Source organism: Nyctereutes procyonoides, unplaced genomic scaffold (genome assembly GCF_905146905.1).
Source record: "Nyctereutes procyonoides isolate TBG_1078 unplaced genomic scaffold, NYPRO_anot_genome, whole genome shotgun sequence".
Lineage (NCBI taxonomy): Eukaryota > Metazoa > Chordata > Mammalia > Carnivora > Canidae > Nyctereutes > Nyctereutes procyonoides.
Window position 1 is genome coordinate 3,289,728 of NW_026575146.1, and position 20,697 is coordinate 3,310,424.

Sequence of the window (20,697 nt, forward strand, 5' to 3'; positions counted from 1 at the left end):
GTCTGATAGGTGAAAGGAGGAACTAAATTTTCATTTAGTCTATATTTTCCTGACAGTGAACTTGAGTATCATTAGCCATTTAGAATTCTTCTGTGGAGGGTGGTACCATTTCATTATATATGGGTTGATAAACACTAATCTTTTTTTTTTTTTAACCAATTAGGAGCTACAGGAGAGGTTAATAAAGTCAGCAAACCTAGTGGCTTTTGGGGGGGATGGGTGTGAAGAGGCAGAGGGAGAAGGAGAGAGGATCCCAAGTGGACTCCATGCTCAGACTAGAACCTGATGTGGGGCTCAATTTCACAACCCTGAGCTGAAATCAAGTCAAGACACTTAGCCAACTGAGCCACCCAGGTGCCCAAACCCAGTGGGCTTTTTTCTTATCTTCAATCTTCAGAAACCTAGATTCCCACCACTCTATGCCCTTATTCATGGACTTCTTTTCTCTTCCTTGCTTGTGATTTTTATTTCCAAATGAAAAAGCAGGAGTCCCAAGAGAATACTGAAAAGACTATGGTTGGTCTTATAACAGAATCAATGAAAGTGAACAAAGAGATAGGGCAAACTTTCTTCTGCATTTTACCATCACTCAAGTCCCTTCAACATTTCAAGTAAGTTCGTATTTGATTATCCAAATCATTCATTTACTTATTCAACAAAAACGCCAAGAACTATATTAGGCACTGGATACACAAAGATCAAAAGATATACCCCCCCTACTCCCCAAAACATACAGTCTAATGCATGTTACAGAATATGGAGAAAAACAAAAAAGATGGTTTATACTGCTGATTTGACCTAGATGCAATTTAAATGAATGTTTTATTATACCATCTTAATGAGTACTATACATATTCTACTGCTCTTTTTTAATGTTTCTATCTCAAATGCATAAATGAAGTTTGGCTCAATTCCGTTCTTCAGAAGATTATTCAATATGGCCACATACTAAATATTCAGTTTGTCAAAAAAAAAAAAAGGTTAAAACATGAAGGGATGAGTTATATACAGGCAAGGCTAGAGGAGATCACAGAAGGAGGCACAAAAGAGATTAGGATGAGGAACTGTGCACAGGAATCTATCCCTATGCAAGGTGTTAACAAAGTAACAAAGTATGAATATTCTCCAGAAAGGTAACCTGATAGCTCGAGTCCAACTTGGCTTATTTTTTAGCTATATCAGTAAACATACAGATACAAAGTTAAGCTGGAATGATATGTATTTGCTAGCAGGGTGCATGGGAACAGACATCCCACAAAAATGCTGGATCACTTAATATATTAGATTGATAAAGTTGTATTTAATTATAAGCACCTTTGTCCTCTTCTGAAACTCTTGTTCCTTTCATTGTTTCCACCCCTTCTTTGAATCTCTGTTTTTTCCAGATATATATCCACCAACCCTGACTTTGTGATCAATGCTTGGCTTTTCTTCATGTTTGTGAAACATCAAAGATGAAGGCTCAACTTTGGAATAAAGACAAATCATCTGTACTCTGCCTTCCCATGACCATATCTTCACGATTTTTCTCCTTAAGGCACTAGTTCTAAGGTTACCTGGAGAACCAGGACGAGAGACGTACAAAGTGTCACCAGTCAGATCAAGTCAGTACTTCTGGTGTTCCACTCATGAGATAAGCAGTGAAGAGTATTATATCATTAATGAAGAATACGGATGGGATTGTCCTTTATAGCAAAGGAATCATAAAATATTCTTTATAAAAATCTTTGTTCCCTTGTCTGTAATTTAATCAACAAAACCAAACAAGGTTTCCAAGCTACATATACAGGTGGTTTTTCTACTTGGTGGAAAATTAACCGCAAAGTTAAAAGCTCTAGGCTTTTGGGTAGAAGTCAAGGCAACAAAAAATAGCAGATACCCATTAGCACCAAAGACCAACAAAGAATATTTCTTGTGAAGTCTGGCCTAGAGGTTGTCTAGCTATATAACTAAAGATCAGAAATGTCATGCAGCCTCTTATCTACTCTAAGAGTGTTAAATGTGTTAAAAGGATGGAAAACTCACTTTTATTTCTTTGTCATATATTCAGTAGAAGAATTCTAATAATAAAGCAATCAAGTAGTATTGATTTAGACTTTGATAAACGCTTCCCCTTCATAATGGGACTCAATATCTTACCAGGTTGTTCATAGAGTAAGGTACTGCTTTTCAATCCCTGAAGTCTTATTATTGGGGCAAGAGAGAATAGGTAAAATCTTTGAGTATGGGTAGAAGATAAGCAGTTGTTGGCTTCACTCTACTCCCTTCATGACTATTTCCTATTGCTGAGAATCCTTGTTTAGGGAAGGCAGGAAAGGAAGGGGAACAGATATGACATCTCCCTACCATAGCAGCAAAGTGCTACTTGCATTTGATTTATATAAATAAAACTAGTGCTCTATGACTTTTCAGTCATAGCACCAGGTATCGTTGCTTTGTATTATAGCCCTTTGTCACCAGTCTTTTTCCCTGGAGCCCTTCTATTTTCTCTTTTAGTTAATCTGTCTACTTCTCTCACTTTTTCTCAGCAGTATCAATGGATTCTCGTTATGCTTTGCTCCACTGGTAGAATTAAGAGCTAAAGTGGCTGCTGGGTCTTGAAGAACATCAGGAAAATGAGTCAAACAGTAGAGATGAGGAATGCAGTCAGTCTTATTTTTCACTGAATATTAGAGAGAATATTGTTTAGAGACCACTTTAGGTCAACATGCAGGCCGTATCTTTAGAGATTTTACGTGTATTATATATAGTCCATATATGTGAAATACATACATACTAGTACATGTGAAATGTTTCAAATCATGGGGCTGTAAGCTACTTATCAGTTTAAAGTGAAATCAAAATGAAGTCGTTTTCTGAAATCTGCCATTCATACTCATGCTAAAATTTCTTGAAGTAGTACAGCACAGTGAAAAAAATATTACAATGAGCATTACATGGATATTGGTGCCAGATAAAGTTGACATAGACATTAAGGAAGTTTTCTACAAAAAAGTTAGAAGGGCCATTAGACTGAGGTGCTTGTAAAGTTTTTCAAAAAGCAAAGTTTAAATCTGCAAGATTAGACTTACATTCCTTTCTAAATGACTTCAATCACTATTCTGTTCTACAGTGTATAATACTGTTCACCATTTTAGTGACTTTCCGTAGATATGAAAGACATTTATAATTAGGTAATAAGATGTGAATGCTATATATACATCATGTTATAAAAATGATCCTGTAACAGAAGCTAGGATGTGGAAGAGCAAAGAAAGATTGAAAGAGGAATAGATTGAAAGATGCACTAATGTCCTCTTATTTTGAAGTGAGGAGATAACAGATACTGTCTACAGCTAATACTTTAAGAAACAAAACCTATGTATATTATTGAAAGTCATATAGGTGATCTTTCTAACTAAAAATAGAAACTGATCACAGTGGCAAGGCAAATAAGGGAGAATGAAGGACAGCATTTCTTTTTTTTTTTTCAGCATTTCTTTTCATTGTGTGCCATTCCATTTTATTCTGAATTTGTACTTCTGTGTAAATTATTGCTGCTAAAAAGTGTTATATTTCTTGTCTACCCTTATTTCTTACAGATGGACAAGAGGTTTAGGGGGATGGGCAGGAGGCCTGTAATTCTGGGACCTTTTTACCTTGTCACCTCCACAATACAATCAGCACTGTGTTTATGGCAAACAAACTGACCCTCTGAATTCTGACAGTGCTCTAATGCTGCGTACCTGCTGTGTCTCTTACTGCTCTAGGGTCAAATGGATGCCTAATCTGAGCTATCTATCTACCACAGATGAGGAGCTTCAGCTTTGTGAGAGGTAAGGCAATTACATCTGAAACAGAGCACAGATTTTATTTTAATCTTCCAGTCATTAGATGGATTGATTTTTGCAACCAGTAAAACATACTACAAAGGTCTTGAGATTAGATATTTTTTTGAGTACCTTATCTGACTAAAAAACATCCTGTAAAGAAGATAAATTTATACAACTTAGTCACTGCCCCACCTCAAAAAAGGACTATGTTCTCTAATCAGTAACATGATCAAATATCACATGGTGACAGATCATCGATATTTTTCTTTAGGTTTTCATGGTAGGCTTGTAATTTGCAAATAACATGAATGTTCAGTATAAAATCATTTCTGTCTTGGTATTACCTGACTTTTGTTACTTTTATTCTCGACTTTTCTTTTTGAAAGACAGCTAACTCTTTGAATGTGACTGTGCTATCCATAGTAGTTTCTGCTGAGTAAGATTAGTTAACATTGTTTTATTTCTGTTTGCACCTGTTCACCATGCTAAAAACCCATATTGGTAGTGACAGATACAATTTAGTGCAGTTATATAGCTTGTATGATTGGTCTCATGAAGTAGGAACACTTCTCAAGCTAATGCCTGGGGCAAGTCCTGGGTTCTTCAAGCATTCACATGTTACTTGAATGAAGTACAATGGATGCCACATGTGCGGTGGGAAATGTTTTAAGTGCACTAGGTCTTAAAAATATTATTCTGTCCCTTTAAACATTTGCATAATGATTTCAAAAGAGAGAGATTAGCAACTGTAGAAAAAAAAAGGTTAAAAATTTTATTGGCACCCAAAGGCTTTTAGGGATATTATTTAACTGCTTATCTGTTTATCCATCCACCATCATCCATCCATCTATCCAGATATCCACTACTTAACTGAGTACCTGTTATATACCAGGCATTGTTCTAGATGCTGGGGATATAGTGCATAAAACAAGTTCTCACTTCATGTACAATGTCCTTTCCATATTGTAATGGAGTTTACACCCTGCAAATATAAGTTTTTCAGAACAGTAATTTCAAAAAGATAGTTTACATATTAGAAGTATCTACTGGGTGTTTGATTTTTGTAAGCCATTGCTAACTTCCATACCAGACTCCTTAACAGTTCAGAATTATAAAGTGCTAACTTGGCCAGTGAAGCGAAATTTTTTTTTTAATAATTTTTTTTAATTTTTATTTATTTATTTATGATAGTCACAGAGAGAGAGAGAGGCAGAGACACAGGCAGAGGGAGAAGCAGGCTCCATGCACCGGGAGCCCGACGTGGGATTCGATCCCGGGTCTCCAGGATCGCGCCCTGGGCCAAAGGCAGGCGCCAAACTGCTGCGCCACCCAGGGATCCCGAGAAATTGTTTTTTGTGATTATAATTATATTTAGTCATAACATTTTCTAACAAAAACATACAATTGCATTCTAAAATTACCAGTTAATGTTCATATACAAGTATCTTATGTAAAAATATTTAGATAAGTATATTTAAATATAATTGTGGATTATATTCACCAAATTATTTCAGGCTCAGTCAGAATTTTGGAATCAGTTTTTTTTCCATCCAGATGTTTGATTATATTTAGAAAGTACAAGAGAGACTTAATAAGTCACCTTTGAATAAATCAACAAAAACTCAAAAAAGAAGAGAAACAGCAGGTAGCTACACATACGATTTGACACATGGTATTTCTAAAATTCTTGGGGAGTTTGAGTGTAGAAATATAGTTCTTTTTTTTTTTTGTCCCTTCACAAAGAGTCTGTGTTAAGACAGCTCTGTTAACAATAGTTTTATTTGTTAAAAATGCAGATTCCTGGGCCAGATCCCAGGTCTAATGAGTTAAAATTTAAATGGGAACGGGGCCTGATAAAAATCTTTATTTTAGAAGTAGGCCAGTTATTAAACACTCAAACATTTGAGAAGATGAAGCAGTAGTGCACATGTGTAGGATGGGTGGGAAGGCTGCTGTTTTCTGTGGCTATACCCACGTAGCATATTTTCTCCTGGATAGAAACTTCATATGACATAAAGAGTCGTGTCCGTCATAGGGTCAGGGTTTCCACTGACAAAAATGCTTTGTATGAAACCTATCCAAACTTGGAACACAGAGAACATGCCACGTGGGGCATATGTTCTGCCAGGAAGCCTACTTCACCATCCAAAACGCCTGGCAGTTGTCAGAACTTGCAAGGGGAATTTTGTTTACTTTGTGAAATGCCCAGTAGGTTCCAAGGGTCATTTAGGAATACTGTCACACAGACATTAGGGTAGATACAGTCTTTAACTTACATGTATCTACTAAAGGGAACATTGTCATCTCAATATTCAGTTTATCTGACCAATATTCTATGGTCCATCAATAAGATTCCTTATATTGTGAAATACCAGTAGGAAAAAAATGTCTTATATTATTAAATATTATTTTTATGTTTTCCAAATATCTTTTATCCAAGACCAGCTAGATAATTAACCACTATGTGTGATATATTGTCTCTCCTGAGAATCTTGACAGTAATACTTAAGTGAAATAAACATTTCCGATAATACAAAAACTTCAATGAAATAAATTACTTTTCATTATTGTTTAATAAAGGCCAGAGATTTGATAATCAACATAAAAGAACAAGTCCCTAGGGTTAGTAATAGTTTGAACTAATATTTATATAATTTCAAAGTAATGCTTCAATTATTCATACAGAGTCACCTTTATTTTAAATATGATTACTCTCTCAACTTCACAATACATGATATGACTATTCAGTAGGGTAGTTTCAGATGCAGTGAGGGTCTGAGAAAACAACAGGCAGATGTTTCATAGAGGAGGTGGCAGACAAGACGGAAATGTGACAGACGTCAGAAAAGGGGACAGGCAGCAGCAGGCAGAAGTGGCAGGCACAAACGGGGACAGTAAAGGCAGGGAGAAGCAAAAGTAAATATGGCAAGAAGAAGCAATGTGAGGATGTGAAGATGAAACTTATAAGTGTAGTGGGTACAATATTCAGTCATGTTTAATAAAAAGGAAATACAAATATACATGCATCTATGACAATAGAAAAATTAAGTTTAGTAGACTCTGTAATCTTGTAACTTTTTATAAGATGCTTTAATTCATGTATGTGCTCATCAGTATGTAGGAAAGACAGGAAGAAGTCAGAGCATAACAGTATTTGTACACTGATATTCCTGTCCCAACAGGACAGTGAGTGTAACCGTCCTGATCTCTCTCCTGTGTGTCTAGAAAAAGTGCCATTAAATGAACAGGTGTTTGTGTTTGATGGGCTCCATGACTCAGTTTCATAGAGGCTGTGCTGTTTACTGGTAGCTAGAGCAATCACTTCCTAAACCTCATGGCATGAAGCCTGACGCAGCAGTTCTTTCTCACTCCTTCCTTATGCTGTGATGAATGCTTTTATCTAAGGGTCAGCAGCCCTTCTTAGCCACGGATGCCATCCGTGGCCCTTGGGATGCCTGAGGCTAAAGGAAAAGACAGCAGAAGAGAAAGAAGGGCTGAGAAAGACTATTTTTAAGAGAAGGAGGGGGAAAGTGCAGAATTGGGGAAAAAAGGGAGAGGGAATCTGGCAGGAAAGCAGTTCTTTGGGTGGGGAGGAAGATTGAGTCTGACCATCAAATGCCTCATTAGGGCTGGTCAGCGGATTGCACCACAGACCACCTTCCTCTTCACTTAGCCACTCTTGGGCATTTGATTTAAAAATACACATTTATCCAGGGGATTCCCAGAGGGAGCAGGACTACACGACTCCTTGAAGTCATGACCCTCTCATCACTTGATCACAACAGTTGTGTTATTCCCACACTGCTATGCAGTTCCTACCCTCCCATTCTTCTCTCTCCCAAACTCTGGTGGTTCCCCAGGAACTAGTGCTTTATGGTCAACAAACTTTTTTACACTTTTAACCTTTGGTGGAAATATTGTGTTCTATTTCCTTGCTTTAATTAGAACCTGGCTGTCCTTTGAGCACACCACTTTCTCAGCAGGCCTCTGGATGGAGGAATTCACTCTTTCATATTCCTTGCATTATGAGTATGGGTATCCTCTGGTCCCTCATGCAGGTTTCAGATAATTATTTCTCATTTTTGTAAAAATTTCCATTCTTTTGGGCTTCATGAAACCCGGTTTTTCCCTAACTCTACCTGTTGCTGTCATCATTTACTGAACACTACCTTTCTTTTTTTTTTTTAATTTATTTTTAATTTATTATTTTTTTTGAACACTACATTTCATTCATGGAATAATCTTGGTGACTAACTCTATACCTCAACTCTAGATATGATACATTGTCCACTTGAACAACTTCTTCAACATTTAAGTCTTACCACTTCATTTTCTATCACATTATTTCTTCCACCTCACTTGGGTCACTTGCTTCTGCAGTCACATCTGGAATACTGAATACCTGTTCTTTCTGAAAGGATAAGAGAGCCCAGCCTCTGACAAGGACACTTACTCTTATAGCTTATTTGCTCACTAACCCAATCTCTCCTTATTTGACTTCAGTGAGATCTCTACTTTCTCTCTCATGGCTTCATACATCATTATGCCAGTAACTCTGAATTTTCTATCTCTTGTTCCACATAGCAATACTCTGCTATACAGTTCTACTTGGATGTTTTAGAGATTTCAAACACAAATGCACTCCTCTTCCAAATACCTTCTATCAGTAACTGTACTATTATCCAACTGATTTTTCACATCAGAACCCAGAGGGTCCCCTACTAAATCTCTATCAATCCCTCCAGCATTCTATCTTACTAATCAACTTTACTTCAAATATCTCATGACTATATCCATTTCTTTCTATCTCCACTACCCCTGACCTCATCAAAGCCACCATCACTATTGCTGTAGCCTCCTGATCTGGTCTCTCCCAAGTTTTTCTATTTTTTTCTACTCCTACTAATCTAATTGCCACACTGCACAAAAGGGGCTTTTAAAGATTCAAATCCGATCATGGCACTTCTCTGCATATAACATGTAATGCCTTTCTGTTTATATGGAAAGAAAATTCTTCAATCTTCAGTGGCCCTTCAGCATCTGGTCCCTCTGTGGTTTCCACTCATTTCATTCACTTGTCCTTTGTGCCTTCTACACTGCAGCCACTGAATTCCACTGTGTGACTTCTTGTCTATGTATTGTTTTTTGTTTGTTTCTGTCTGGCAGGCTCCTCCACACAGGACCATTTTTCTCTTCTTCCCAGCCTGGTTAATTCATTCATCCTTTAGACATCTACTTAACGGTCATTCCCTCAGAGAAGCCAGGTCTGATTTTCTTTTGTAGGGCTTATCACAATTATATGTGAATTATTTGTGTATTGTCTGTGTTCCTACTCCAACTCAAATTCTGTCCCCCACCCACCCCCCCTTACCAAACTGTAAAATCCACAAGGACAGCTATCGTGTCTGTTTTATTCAGGAGTGTATGCTGTGTCTGTGAGGCCCAGCACACTGCCTGGCACACACTATGTGTCCAATAAATAGGTATGGAATGAATTAATGAATGAATGAGTGAAATTTATTCCAACTTTGGGATTCTGGTTATCTCAACACACTAGAGAGTAATATCATTGATACCTTCAGGTTTTACTCAAAAATGGTAGGAATAAACAGCAATTAGACATACTTTAATTTAACCACACTTTTGTCAGGAGGGGGAGCCCTAACTCTTGAGTTTCAAATTACAGTTCATTTTCCTCAAAAAATACAATCTTTAAAAATAAAGGAGTTTTAATTCTCAGGCCTATATTTCCTACTACAATCATATATTGATTTGTCCTTTGTCTAAATTTGGTTAGGGGGATCCCTGGGTGGCGCAGCGGTTTGGCACCTGCCTTTGGCCCAGGGCGCGATCCTGGAGACCCAGGATCGAATCCTACATCGGGCTCCTGGTGCATGGAGCCTGCTTCTCCCTCTGCCTGTGTCTCTGCCTCTCTCTCTCTCTCTCTCTCTCTCTGTGACTATCATAAATAAATAAAATAAAAAAAAATAAATTTGGTTAGGAAGAAAAAAAAAGCATGTTTAAGGTGGGCAAAGAACAAAAAAGTATTGAGAAAGTTTTTCATTACATAAATGCCCCTTAGATAGAAAGTCCAATTAGAGATCCTGTTTGGATTTCAAAAAAATTTTTTTTAAAGATTTTATTTATTTATTCATGAGAGACACACAGCAAGAGACACAGGCAGAGGGAGAAGCAGACTCCATGCAGGGAGCCCGATGTGGGTGGGACTTGATCCCAGGTCTCCAGGATCACGCCCTGGTGTAAACCACTGAGACACTCAGGTTGCCATGGATTTCTAGTAATTTTCTTAGAATTCTGAATGAAGCACAGGAAAAAATTAGGAAAATAAGGCCATGTTTTGGCTATACCATGAGATACCAAACCATGTCATTTAAAAGAACACTACCTCCGAAGTACATTAACTTCCTAAGCACTCTATTTTTGACTCGAATAAGGCTGGGCTCATTCCTTTTCCCTGCTATCCAGGGCAAATGAGAGAATGAGGAAGAACCCCTCTTTAAGTAAATCTCTAATTTAACCAGAGCTCTATTTGTAGTGGACAGAAATACTATCAAAGATGATGGATGGGGAACTGAGATTCTAAGACATTACCTTCTGCCACAGTGGACCTACGGCCAGCCACGTTAGAAAAAGCATTTTTGTGTTCCTCCCACAGACGGTGTAGATGGTAAAGCTGATTTCAGGCAGTGTTCTTACAGATAGAAACAGTGGTTTCTATACTTACTGTGCCAGCCTTGCTCTGATTTTGATGCTCTCACTGCCAAACGCTGATTTCTATTACACTGCTCTGACTATGCTTCCGCATGTTTTTAACCTACTTTACCTTCACAGGGATGTCTTCTTCCTGGCTGGCTTTCTCTGAGGTGAAGACATATGAGATTTCTTTGTGAGATGTGGTCTGGCGGCAGATGGCACACTTAATGGAACTTCTGTGAGACCCCACGCTGTACTGTTCAATTATAATTGAAATGCATTCATTACAGAAACAGTGTCCACAGGTCAGTACTGCCCACTGAAAAAGAAAATACACAGAACATATCTTAGGGAGATGCTATCAAAGACGCATTTTAATTTATAAATATGTTAAAAAGAGGAGAAGGGAATCCTAATTTCACTTCCTAAATGTTTTATGACATTAACATTCTAAGTCATAAAAGCTAAGTTGTATTTTAACTTCTTGTACTTTGACTACTTTTGAACTACTTTACCTTAACCAGAGTACGCTTTCATAGTCTTTAGTTCTACTCACTCTAATTGTGAGCATTAACAGTCAGCCACCATTATTTTGTAAGAAGTTGTTGTTTTCATTTCAGTATTTAGGAAAAATGCAAATTACTCTTTTAGCATGCAACTGCAGATATAATAGAGGGATTGAGAACAACATTAATTTGGAGATAATATCCTCAATATATTCTATATAACTCATTAAGTGGATTTACATTTGCACATGCTACAGTATTTGATAGAATGTAAGATGGGCTGATATCTCAGATTTATTTTAAAAGTGGTTCTGAATACATTAAAAAAGCCTACATAAATTAATTAAAAGACATTTTCGAAAACTCTGTTGTTCTACTTCAAGAAAAGTACAATAGTTCTGACTCTTGGAGTATACCATGGAGACTCCCTCTTTTTGGCAATGAGGGATATAGAGGAGTACTGGTTTTAGGTGAGGTGTCAGTTCTAAAAGCTATGGCATCTTATGTAAATTATTTAACTTTTTTCACTTGGTAAACAACAACAAAAACTGAATGGTATTATGAGTGACTAGATTCCTAAGCACTAAGCTGTGTTTTTCTAGATTTGGGCATGTATGAACATGCATGGAAAGAAGCTGCTTAGCTGGGCCCACACGAGATACTTTGCAGGATAAACTAAAAAGCCCCTCAGAAGGGAACTCACACTAAGGGAAGAGAAGAATAAGGTATATGAACTTGATCTGAAAACAGTTTTTGAGAAGGGGGAGGAGCTGTTTAGGGTTCATGCTGCTGTCTAGCTGCACATCTGCTCTCAAGGACTTGTGGCAGTCCTTGGGAGTAAAATTAAAGAGCTGTTTCACTAGCAAATTTTTTTTTTTTAAGATTTATCTATTTATTTGAGAGAGACAGAGAGCACATGTGTACACACACAGAGGGGAGGGGCAGAGGGAGAGGGAGAAGGGCAGAGTCCCAAGCAGATTCTGCACTAAGTTCAATTCCATGACCCCGAGATCACAACCTGAGCTGATACCAAGAGTCAGTCAGTCGCTTAACTAACTGAGCCACCAGGAGGCCCTTGCTGGCATTTTTATAAACATGGCATCATTTTTCTGTACCCTGTGTACCTTTTGTGCCAGTGAGAATGAAACAGAGGGGCACTTCCTCTATTTGAGAAAACTTTTGTGGCTCATGAGAGCTCAGAATGGAAAAGCTGAACAAGACAAGTCCATCTATACCTGCAATTCAGGAGAAATCAGACACCTGCTGTCAGGGCCTCAGAAGTGACTGGAAGCTGACTGAAGTAGCTCAAACAGAAGACAAGTGGCAATGTCTCCAAAGGTGTTAGTCAGTATATGAGTTATCTCTGACTGATTTCTCTAAATTAGGATGGGAAGAAGAGAACTGGGAAGCTAAAGAATCTAGAGTTCCTACAGACTGTGGTGAGGAACAGAATTAAAAAAGTAAAGTATTGTTACTCTTGTTGTAATCCAGTATGTTCTCCTAACTGAAGGAAATATGGGTCATACTATAATATGGGAATACTAAAATTAAATGAAATAATATACATGAAAGAACTTTAAAACCAGGAAATGTTTAAGACATAAATTAAAATTTCTAATTCATCCAGTTGCATGAGTTTCATTGAAACTAAAAGTAAAAAAGACAGTGCTTACTTCATGATCTTTTCCATTTTTCTCACTTTTATCACATTTTTACCAGTGACTTTTCTCAGAAATCACTAGCATCTGTACATTACTATTCTGCTTGGTTTCCAAAGTAATATCGATGCATTTACGATTCATTATCAATAAAATATTTAAAATCTCATGGTCTCCATAAATTGTAGAAACTAAAAGGTATTTTCTTTCTGATTACTACTGGTCAGAATGTGGAGCTCATACACTTAACTCTTTACTCTTGGTTCCATTGAAAAAAAACAGCCAAGAACACTTTTACAGACTTCAAATTTTGAGGAGGAGCAATTAATATTCTGATATTGTATATATTGACTTATACAAAGTAAAGATTCAAAATCAAAATCAGGGATCCCTGGGTGGCACAGTGGTTTGCCACCTGCCTTTGGCCCAGGGCGCAATCCTGGAGACCCGGGATCGAGTCCCACATCGGGCTCCCGGTGCATAGAGCCTGCTTCTCCTCTCCCTCTGCCTATGTCTCTGCCCCCCCCCCTCTCTCTCCTCTCTCTCTCTCTGTGACTATCATAAATAATAAATAAAAAAAAACAAACCAAAAAAAACAAAATCAAAATCACAGTTAGTAGGATAAAAGAATCTCTTTGAGGAGAATATGGTGCCAAAGTTTATAGAAATTTGTACACTGGGGCACCTGAGTGGCTCAGTTAAGTGTCTGCCTTCAGCTCAGGTCATGATCCCAGGGTCCTGGGATCAAGTTCCACATTGGGCTCCCTGCTGGGTGGTAGCCCGCTTCTCACCTTGCCCCTGCTTGTGTGCATGCTCTCTTTATGCTCTCCCTCTCTCATAAATAAATAAAATCTTAAACAACAAAAAAAGAAATTTGTATGCCAATATTCAAAAAGAAGTATTTATTCTTTATTATAATGGCCTTGTAAAAATAACTGAATTCCCCTAGGACAGATATTATTTGTATTTTAAAGCCTGATATTATTAAATATTAATAATTCCAAGTAAAAGCTATGTTGCCACACCTTTGTAATACCTTAAATAAATCAATGTATGCCCTATTATATTTTCATATAATTACTAATAAACAGGTTTATTTATTTAGACTTGATCTTGTGACTAGAAACAATATGCAAAACTATGCACCTTTAATGAAAAATATGGGGTTATTCTAGAAATATGTTTTCACCTATTACTTAAGGAGGGACACTGCTCAAACATATGTGGTACTCAGCTGGTCATTTTAACCTTTGGCCCTGTTTTTAAGACACAGGTAATTTTTGCCTTGTATATAAAATTGTCAAGAGGGACGCCTAGGTGGCTTAGCGGTTGAGCATCTGCCTTCAGCTCAGGGCATGATCCCGGGGCCTGGGATCGAGTCCTGCATCAGGCTCCTCTCAGGGAGTCGGCTTCTCCCTCTGCCTATGTCTCTGCCTCTCTTTCTCTCTGTGTCTCTCATTAACAAATAAAGAAATCTTAAAAAAAAAAAAAAAAACTGTCATGAGAGAAAAAGTGAGCTATTGTACGTAAATGCCTTTGAAAAGTGTAAAGCATCTTATAAATACATATGATACTTATTATTATTTCACCTGTTTTCCCAGCTGCCGAGCACAGATTGGACAAGGTTCTGGATTAATGCCTCCTGATGTTTTATCTTGAGACTGTTCAAAAAAATAATTAAAAAAGATTAGTTGCATTTTAAAATCTGATATGCACTTTATAACTCATCTATAAAAGTAAATGCTGGCAATTGCTAGTTAAATAACCTGATAATTAAGGTGATTTAGTAATGTATTACTTAATATTCCTGGGATTTACAAATAACATTCAAGGAACAAATAAAAAATGGAAATAACTGTCATTAGAGTTTATTAAAGTTACTATATTACGAATTTTTGTGACTAAGGCAAAATGAAAGGCAAATTATAACAGATAAATTCTCAAAATTTTACTTTTAAGCTAGATTTTGTATATGTATTATTTAAAAAAATACAATTTGGAATTCTGAAATAAAGGCCCCTTAAATACTATACAGACAATATTTATTCTGTGCATCCACCGGACATGTGATCACAGACTTGGGAAGAGGCAGCATTTATTTACATATCTCCTTACTAATATGCGTTTCTTCTCATTTTGTAATCTCATTAAGGCAAAGCACATAACTAGAGAGCAGAAATATCTGATTTGAGACCTATTTTGCCTGGAAATTATATTGAAATATAACAGTTCTCTTCAAAATATCTTTAAAACTATTACAAAAATTTTTAACTCAAAGTCATGGGCAGGTTTTAATATTAATACTGAGGAAAACATAAAGAAAAGTAAATTAGACTCATTGATCATTGAAGTTTAAAGTCTGTGGTTTCATCAACCAAATATTTTTAAAAAATTGGTTTTGATTATCTTTTGACTTTTGTTAAGTAGTAAAAAAAAAAGTAAATTGTGCATAGATTCAGTAACTCTATAGGCTCAAAACAATTCCATTAACTAAAACATAACGAGTTTTTTTTAAATTGAATTTTTTCTTCTATTACTGATTTCTGTTTCAGATAATATATAAGAAACCACCTAAAATCTTAGTGGCTCAAACATGAGTTTCTCGTGATTCTACAGGTCACCTGAGTGATCTGGGTGTGGACTGAGTTCTGAGGGGCTGGATGGTCCATTATGGCCTCATGTTGATGTCTAGCAGCTGGGAGACTAGCTGGTCTGAAGAAAGGGCTAAGCTGAGATTTCTGCTCCTGAAGAAAGGTAATCTGGGCTGCTTCACAAAGACTCAAAGTTCCAAAGAGCAATAAGATTGTGAAAACTCCAATGTACATGTATTTTTTACATCTCCGTGCTTATGTCACAGGCCAAAACCAGGTCATATGATAAAACCTAGAGTCAGTATGGGAGATCATCCATGGGGATGCATACAATATGGGGCATTAGGCAGCATTTTTGTAAGCTATTTTTCATAATTTACAACATCTCTTTTTAAAAAATGTACTTAGAGCAAGAATTACTATTTTTCCATAAAGGGCCTAGTTGTAAATACTGCAGGCTTTGTGGCCATATGGTTTCTGTTGCAACTACTCAACTCTGCCATTGTAGCATGAAAGCAGCCATAAACAATATGTAAGGAAATGAGTCCAACAAAACTTTATACTATGAATACAAAACAGGTAGTGAGCTGGATTTGGCCCATGTATAGTATTTTGCAGATCCCTGATTTAAAGTTATAAATTTCTTCTAAGTGCATCTTATCTGCACATTGTCATATGTTCAATTCAGGACATTTTCTAATTGTGATTTCTTTAACTCACAAGTTATTTAGGAGTGTGTTAATTTCTGAATATTTGGAGATTCATCTGGCTATCTTTCCATATTCATTCCTAGTTTAATTCCTCTTTTGTCAGGAAACATAATCTTGTAGAATTTCAATCCTTTAAAAATTTTAAGAGTTGCTCTTTGAATCAGCACAAGGTCTATTTTCGTAAATGTTCCATGTACCGTTAAGAAAAGTATATTTTGGGATGCCTGGGTGGCTCAGCAGTTGAGTGTCTTAGGGCGTGATCCCAGGATCTGGGATTGAGTCCCACATACGGGAATTTTGGGGAGCCTGCTTCTCCCTCTGCCTTTGTCTCTGTGTCTCTCGTGAGTAAATAAATAAAATCTTTAAAAAAAAGAGTGCATTTTATAGCTGCTTTGTCGATTAGGTCATCGTTGTTTAGTGTTCAAATGTTAGCTATCTTTACTGATTTTTTTCTATCCATTTGGCTGACATAGGAAAGAATCTTGTGATAGCTTGTATCGGCTTATTACCTTCTTCCTCTGTGTTAGGTATTTCAGTTCTGTGTGTGTTTTATATCCTATACATTGGCATGCTGCTTTGCACAATCAGTATTTTCTATTTACCTGTATACTTAGGCTTTCTTTTGCCCTGCATTCCTCCTTCCTGCACGTCCATCTTTCAATCTGGGATAATTTCCCTTCGATTCAAAGAACCTCCTTTAATATTTGTTATAGAGTGAATCTATTGGGAAGGAATTCTTTAAGTTTTTGTTTATCTAAAAACATCTTAATTTCGTTTTTCAAAACAGCATTCTAAAGATGCTGTTCCACTGCTACCTGGTTGCACAGCATAAAACCATTGAAACCTGGCAATAGTGGAATGTCATCTTTAAAATGCTAAAAGCAAACAGTTTCTCTGTGTAGTCAACAAGGAGAAGGTAGAGTCACCAGTTTTATGGTGCTCCTTTGAAAGTATTATGTCTTTTTTGTCCCAATTCTAATTGCTTAAAACTTTTTTTCTTGATTTTTGGTTTCTCACAGTTTGATTATGATACTTGTAGGTGTTTTTTAAAAAAATATTTTTATTTTGTTTGGATTCTTTGAGCTTGTTGAATCTATAAGGCATTATTTTATTGTCTTTCATCAGTTTGGGGAAACTCTCAGCCATTATCTATTCAGGTTGCTCTGGTACCATTTACCTCTTGTTCTCCTGGAACTTCAATGACATGTATGCCAATCATATGGCTGTGTCCCACATCTTTTTCGCTATATCCGGTTCTTTATTTTTATTTATGTTTTTTCAAACTCAATATTTTTGGTTGAATTACACCTGAATTCCCTACTTCTGGGTCTAGTCACCATCCAATGAGTTTTTAATTTCAGGATTGGATTTTGCCTTTCCAAAATGTCCATTTGATTCTACTGTATACATTCTAGTTTGTTTTATCTATAATGTCCAGAATTTCCCCTTTCATGTATGAATCATAATTAAAGTCCTTTCCTGCTATGTCCACAATCTGGATTATGTGTAGATCTGCTTTGATTGTCCATCTTTCCCCTTTTAATTACTGGTCACATTTTCCTACCCTTCATGTTTCTTGTAATTTCCTATTGTACGCTACACTTCCTAGTTTATTTACACAACAAACTGCACGGACAAAATTAAATGTTATTTTTCTCCACAGAGGATTGCCTCTACCTCAGTAGGCAGTTAGGTTGATGCGTGAGTGGCTGATTATCTCAATTCAGTAAAAAACTGAGCTAGTTTTGGGGATGGGTTGTAAGGTATGTTCAAAATCAAGCCACCAAGTTTTAAATGTCTCAAGGATAAGACCCGTTACATGTTTATTGTTGGCCCCTTGCTCCCTTGGGGAGGAACTATTTCCTAAGTGCTGTGAAACTGAGATTTCACTGTATTTCTAGTTCAGGCCCAGCTGTCATGTAACCCTTATCACTCAGCGTGAAGTTTGTTGTGTATCTGAAGCTCCTCAAAGTTCCAAAGTGTAACACTAACTCACCTGGCCACCAAAAATTCTACTGATTTCTTTCTCCTATTTGAGACCCTCTGCAATACTGACCTTAATCTCAGCCTGTATCCAGATACCGCAAATGTTTTCAGGCAAGACAATAGCCAGCAATCTCAGCTCACCTAGAAAGAGCTCTTCCTTCCCTGGAATGTCATTTCACCTCAACCTTTTTGCTTCCACAAGTCTCCACTAATTTAAAAATAAGATGTTAATAAGGTAATGGCCAGACATCACTGCTATTCTCATATGAGAAGTAGCAGTCCCCAAACAAAGATCTTGTGTGGTTGCTTAGTATTCAGAAAATTTCTTCTGAAGAACCCATTTTTTTAATTGAGATCTAACTGACACATCACAGATTAATTTCAGGTATATAGCATAGTGATTCAATATTTATTTATTGGAGATCTCCCTTATGCTTTGAAATTTTACTAGAAATTTACCAGTTTTTTGTTACTTGATCAACAATATAAAATGTTCACCTTTAAATTTCCTCAGAACTCTTGAATGTATGTCATTCTGCTTTAAATAATTAATTTATATTTTATTTCCCAAGTTGGTTGAATCACTAACAACTTATTAAATCACAATTTGATTAGTGTCTATGATCTGTCAACATCAAATTACATTAAGTTGCTTGAGGCTAAGGACCAAGTCTGTCTCAAACTCCTATTATAATACCTATACATCATAGGTGCTTACTTTTGTATCTGGTGATTGCCAGAAAATAGAAAAATTTGCTTAGTTTATTATTTTTTATTTAATTAAACATAGTCACATAAAATTGGGATTATACTCCATTTATAATTTTATTTTTTTCTCTCAACTTTCTAACATGAGCATTCTTATCTCATTTATTTTCTGAAAACACCATTTACAATATTTATACCATAACCTCATTGACTTTATATGCAAATAATTCATGACTTTATATGGAAATACAGTACTTTTCATTGGACACTTGGTCTTCTAGTTTTTACTATTATAAATAACACTGCAATAACTATCTTTATGTTTAATTCACTTCCCAAATTTCTGTATCTTTAGAGTATTCAGGAAAAGTTCTAAGAACTACTGTTTAAAGGATATGAATTCTCTAAAATTGTTAATACATGTTAAAGTATTTTGAAGAAAGGGCTATATAAATTTATATTTCCATTGGTAATATACAAAATATCCATTCACTGTCCTTTTACCACTGTGGAGTGTTGTTTTAAAAATCTCTGCCTACTTGTTGGCAGGAAATGGTATCAGTTTAATTTGATTTTTCCTTCATAATGTTTTTTCTTACATTATTAACTGAATTGGATTTTCAAGGCAGAGTATAACCTTAGAATTTTTATTCTTTTAAAAACGATTCAACAAATACAGGATGGATATCAATTTATATCCTATAACTAACAATTAATTATCTCTTAGTTTTGACTTTCACATTTAAAGTATAAAAAACTAATATTCAAAACTCACATTCAGGAACATCAAGAAATTTTTCCAAATGTTATTTCTCTAATGCTAGCACTTTGTGTGAAACTGACTTTTAAAAGTTTGCCCCATCTAGGGTAACTGGGTGGCTCAGTCAGTTAAGTGTCCTATTATTGATTTTGGCTCAGGTCACCACTTCAGGGATGTGAGGTGGCAGGGCTCTGTGCTCAGTTTGGAGTTGGCTTGAGATTCTCTCTCCCCCTCTTCCTCTGCCCCTCCCCTCCCACACTCACTCATGCTCTCTCTCTCTCAAATAAATCTTTTTTTTTTTTTTTTCCTCTCAAATAAATCTTAAAATTTTTTCCCCCAATCATTTTCTCCTGCCAGGATAATACTAGCAGTCATCATAGTAATATCAGCAACAATACGATAATATTAATTAATAAAGACCTAGAAAGTGCTTAATAAATGAGGAACGGCTCTAGCATTTCATGTATATTAATTTCATACAGTCCTGAAGAGAGTCCTACAACAGAATGTTGTTATTCTCATTTTACAGATGAGGCAAACAGAGGTAAATAACTTGAATAAAAGTCTCATATGTAAAAAATACTGGTGTTAAGATCCAAACCTGAACTGGGTCCCAAAGTCTTCTTCTTAACTACCATGTTATTTTACTTATATGAATGTCCAACTTTTCATTTTATCCACGCTAGGATTTATTGATTCACTTTACTGTATTTTGTATGAGTTTTCTTTCTTTCTTTCTTTTTTTTTTGTATGAGTTTTCAGTACCAACTCTAGTCTACTGCCTTCCTTCATTTATCCTATCCAAAAATCTATCTTTCTGATAAGGTACTGCCAACAGCCATTTATCCCTGCAATAAAATTGAACTATTCATCAATGTCCAATATAATACATTGCTCACAACTCAGAAAATGTGTTTTAAATTACATTAAATAATTAATCATTATATCTTCTGATTTAGTAGCCTTCCAAATATTTAATAGCTCCAAATAACAAATTGAAAAAAATTTATTTACGCATTAATGTTGCACATATATGTACATATAGATTATGCAATGCAACCTTTGCCCAGAGGTATACTGTAATACTTTCACTATTCAAGATTCTGAACAACAGTCTGTTTACATTGTTCTATATTCTAAACTGCGCATCCTTTATATAATCTGGTAACTTATATTTTCTATAGGTTCACCTGTTGTGATTTGTGTAGCTACTACAGACATAACTAGTATTCTAATATAATTAATACAAACA

The 20,697-nt window shown here is 36.1% G+C and overlaps 1 protein-coding gene across 2 annotated transcripts in view; it reads right to left on the reverse strand.

The window, feature by feature from the left end:
* The window catches only part of SHPRH (SNF2 histone linker PHD RING helicase), a 97,104-nt gene that overhangs the window by 15,322 nt on the left and 61,085 nt on the right, over nt 1-20,697 (reverse strand). For both annotated transcript variants that reach the window (XM_055310135.1, XM_055310136.1), the window contains exons 24-25: nt 14,280-14,351; nt 10,657-10,845 (exon numbers count right to left, since the gene is read on the reverse strand). In XM_055310135.1, coding sequence (XP_055166110.1) covers nt 10,657-10,845; nt 14,280-14,351 — 261 coding nt within the window. The remainder of the gene's footprint in view (nt 1-10,656; nt 10,846-14,279; nt 14,352-20,697) is intronic.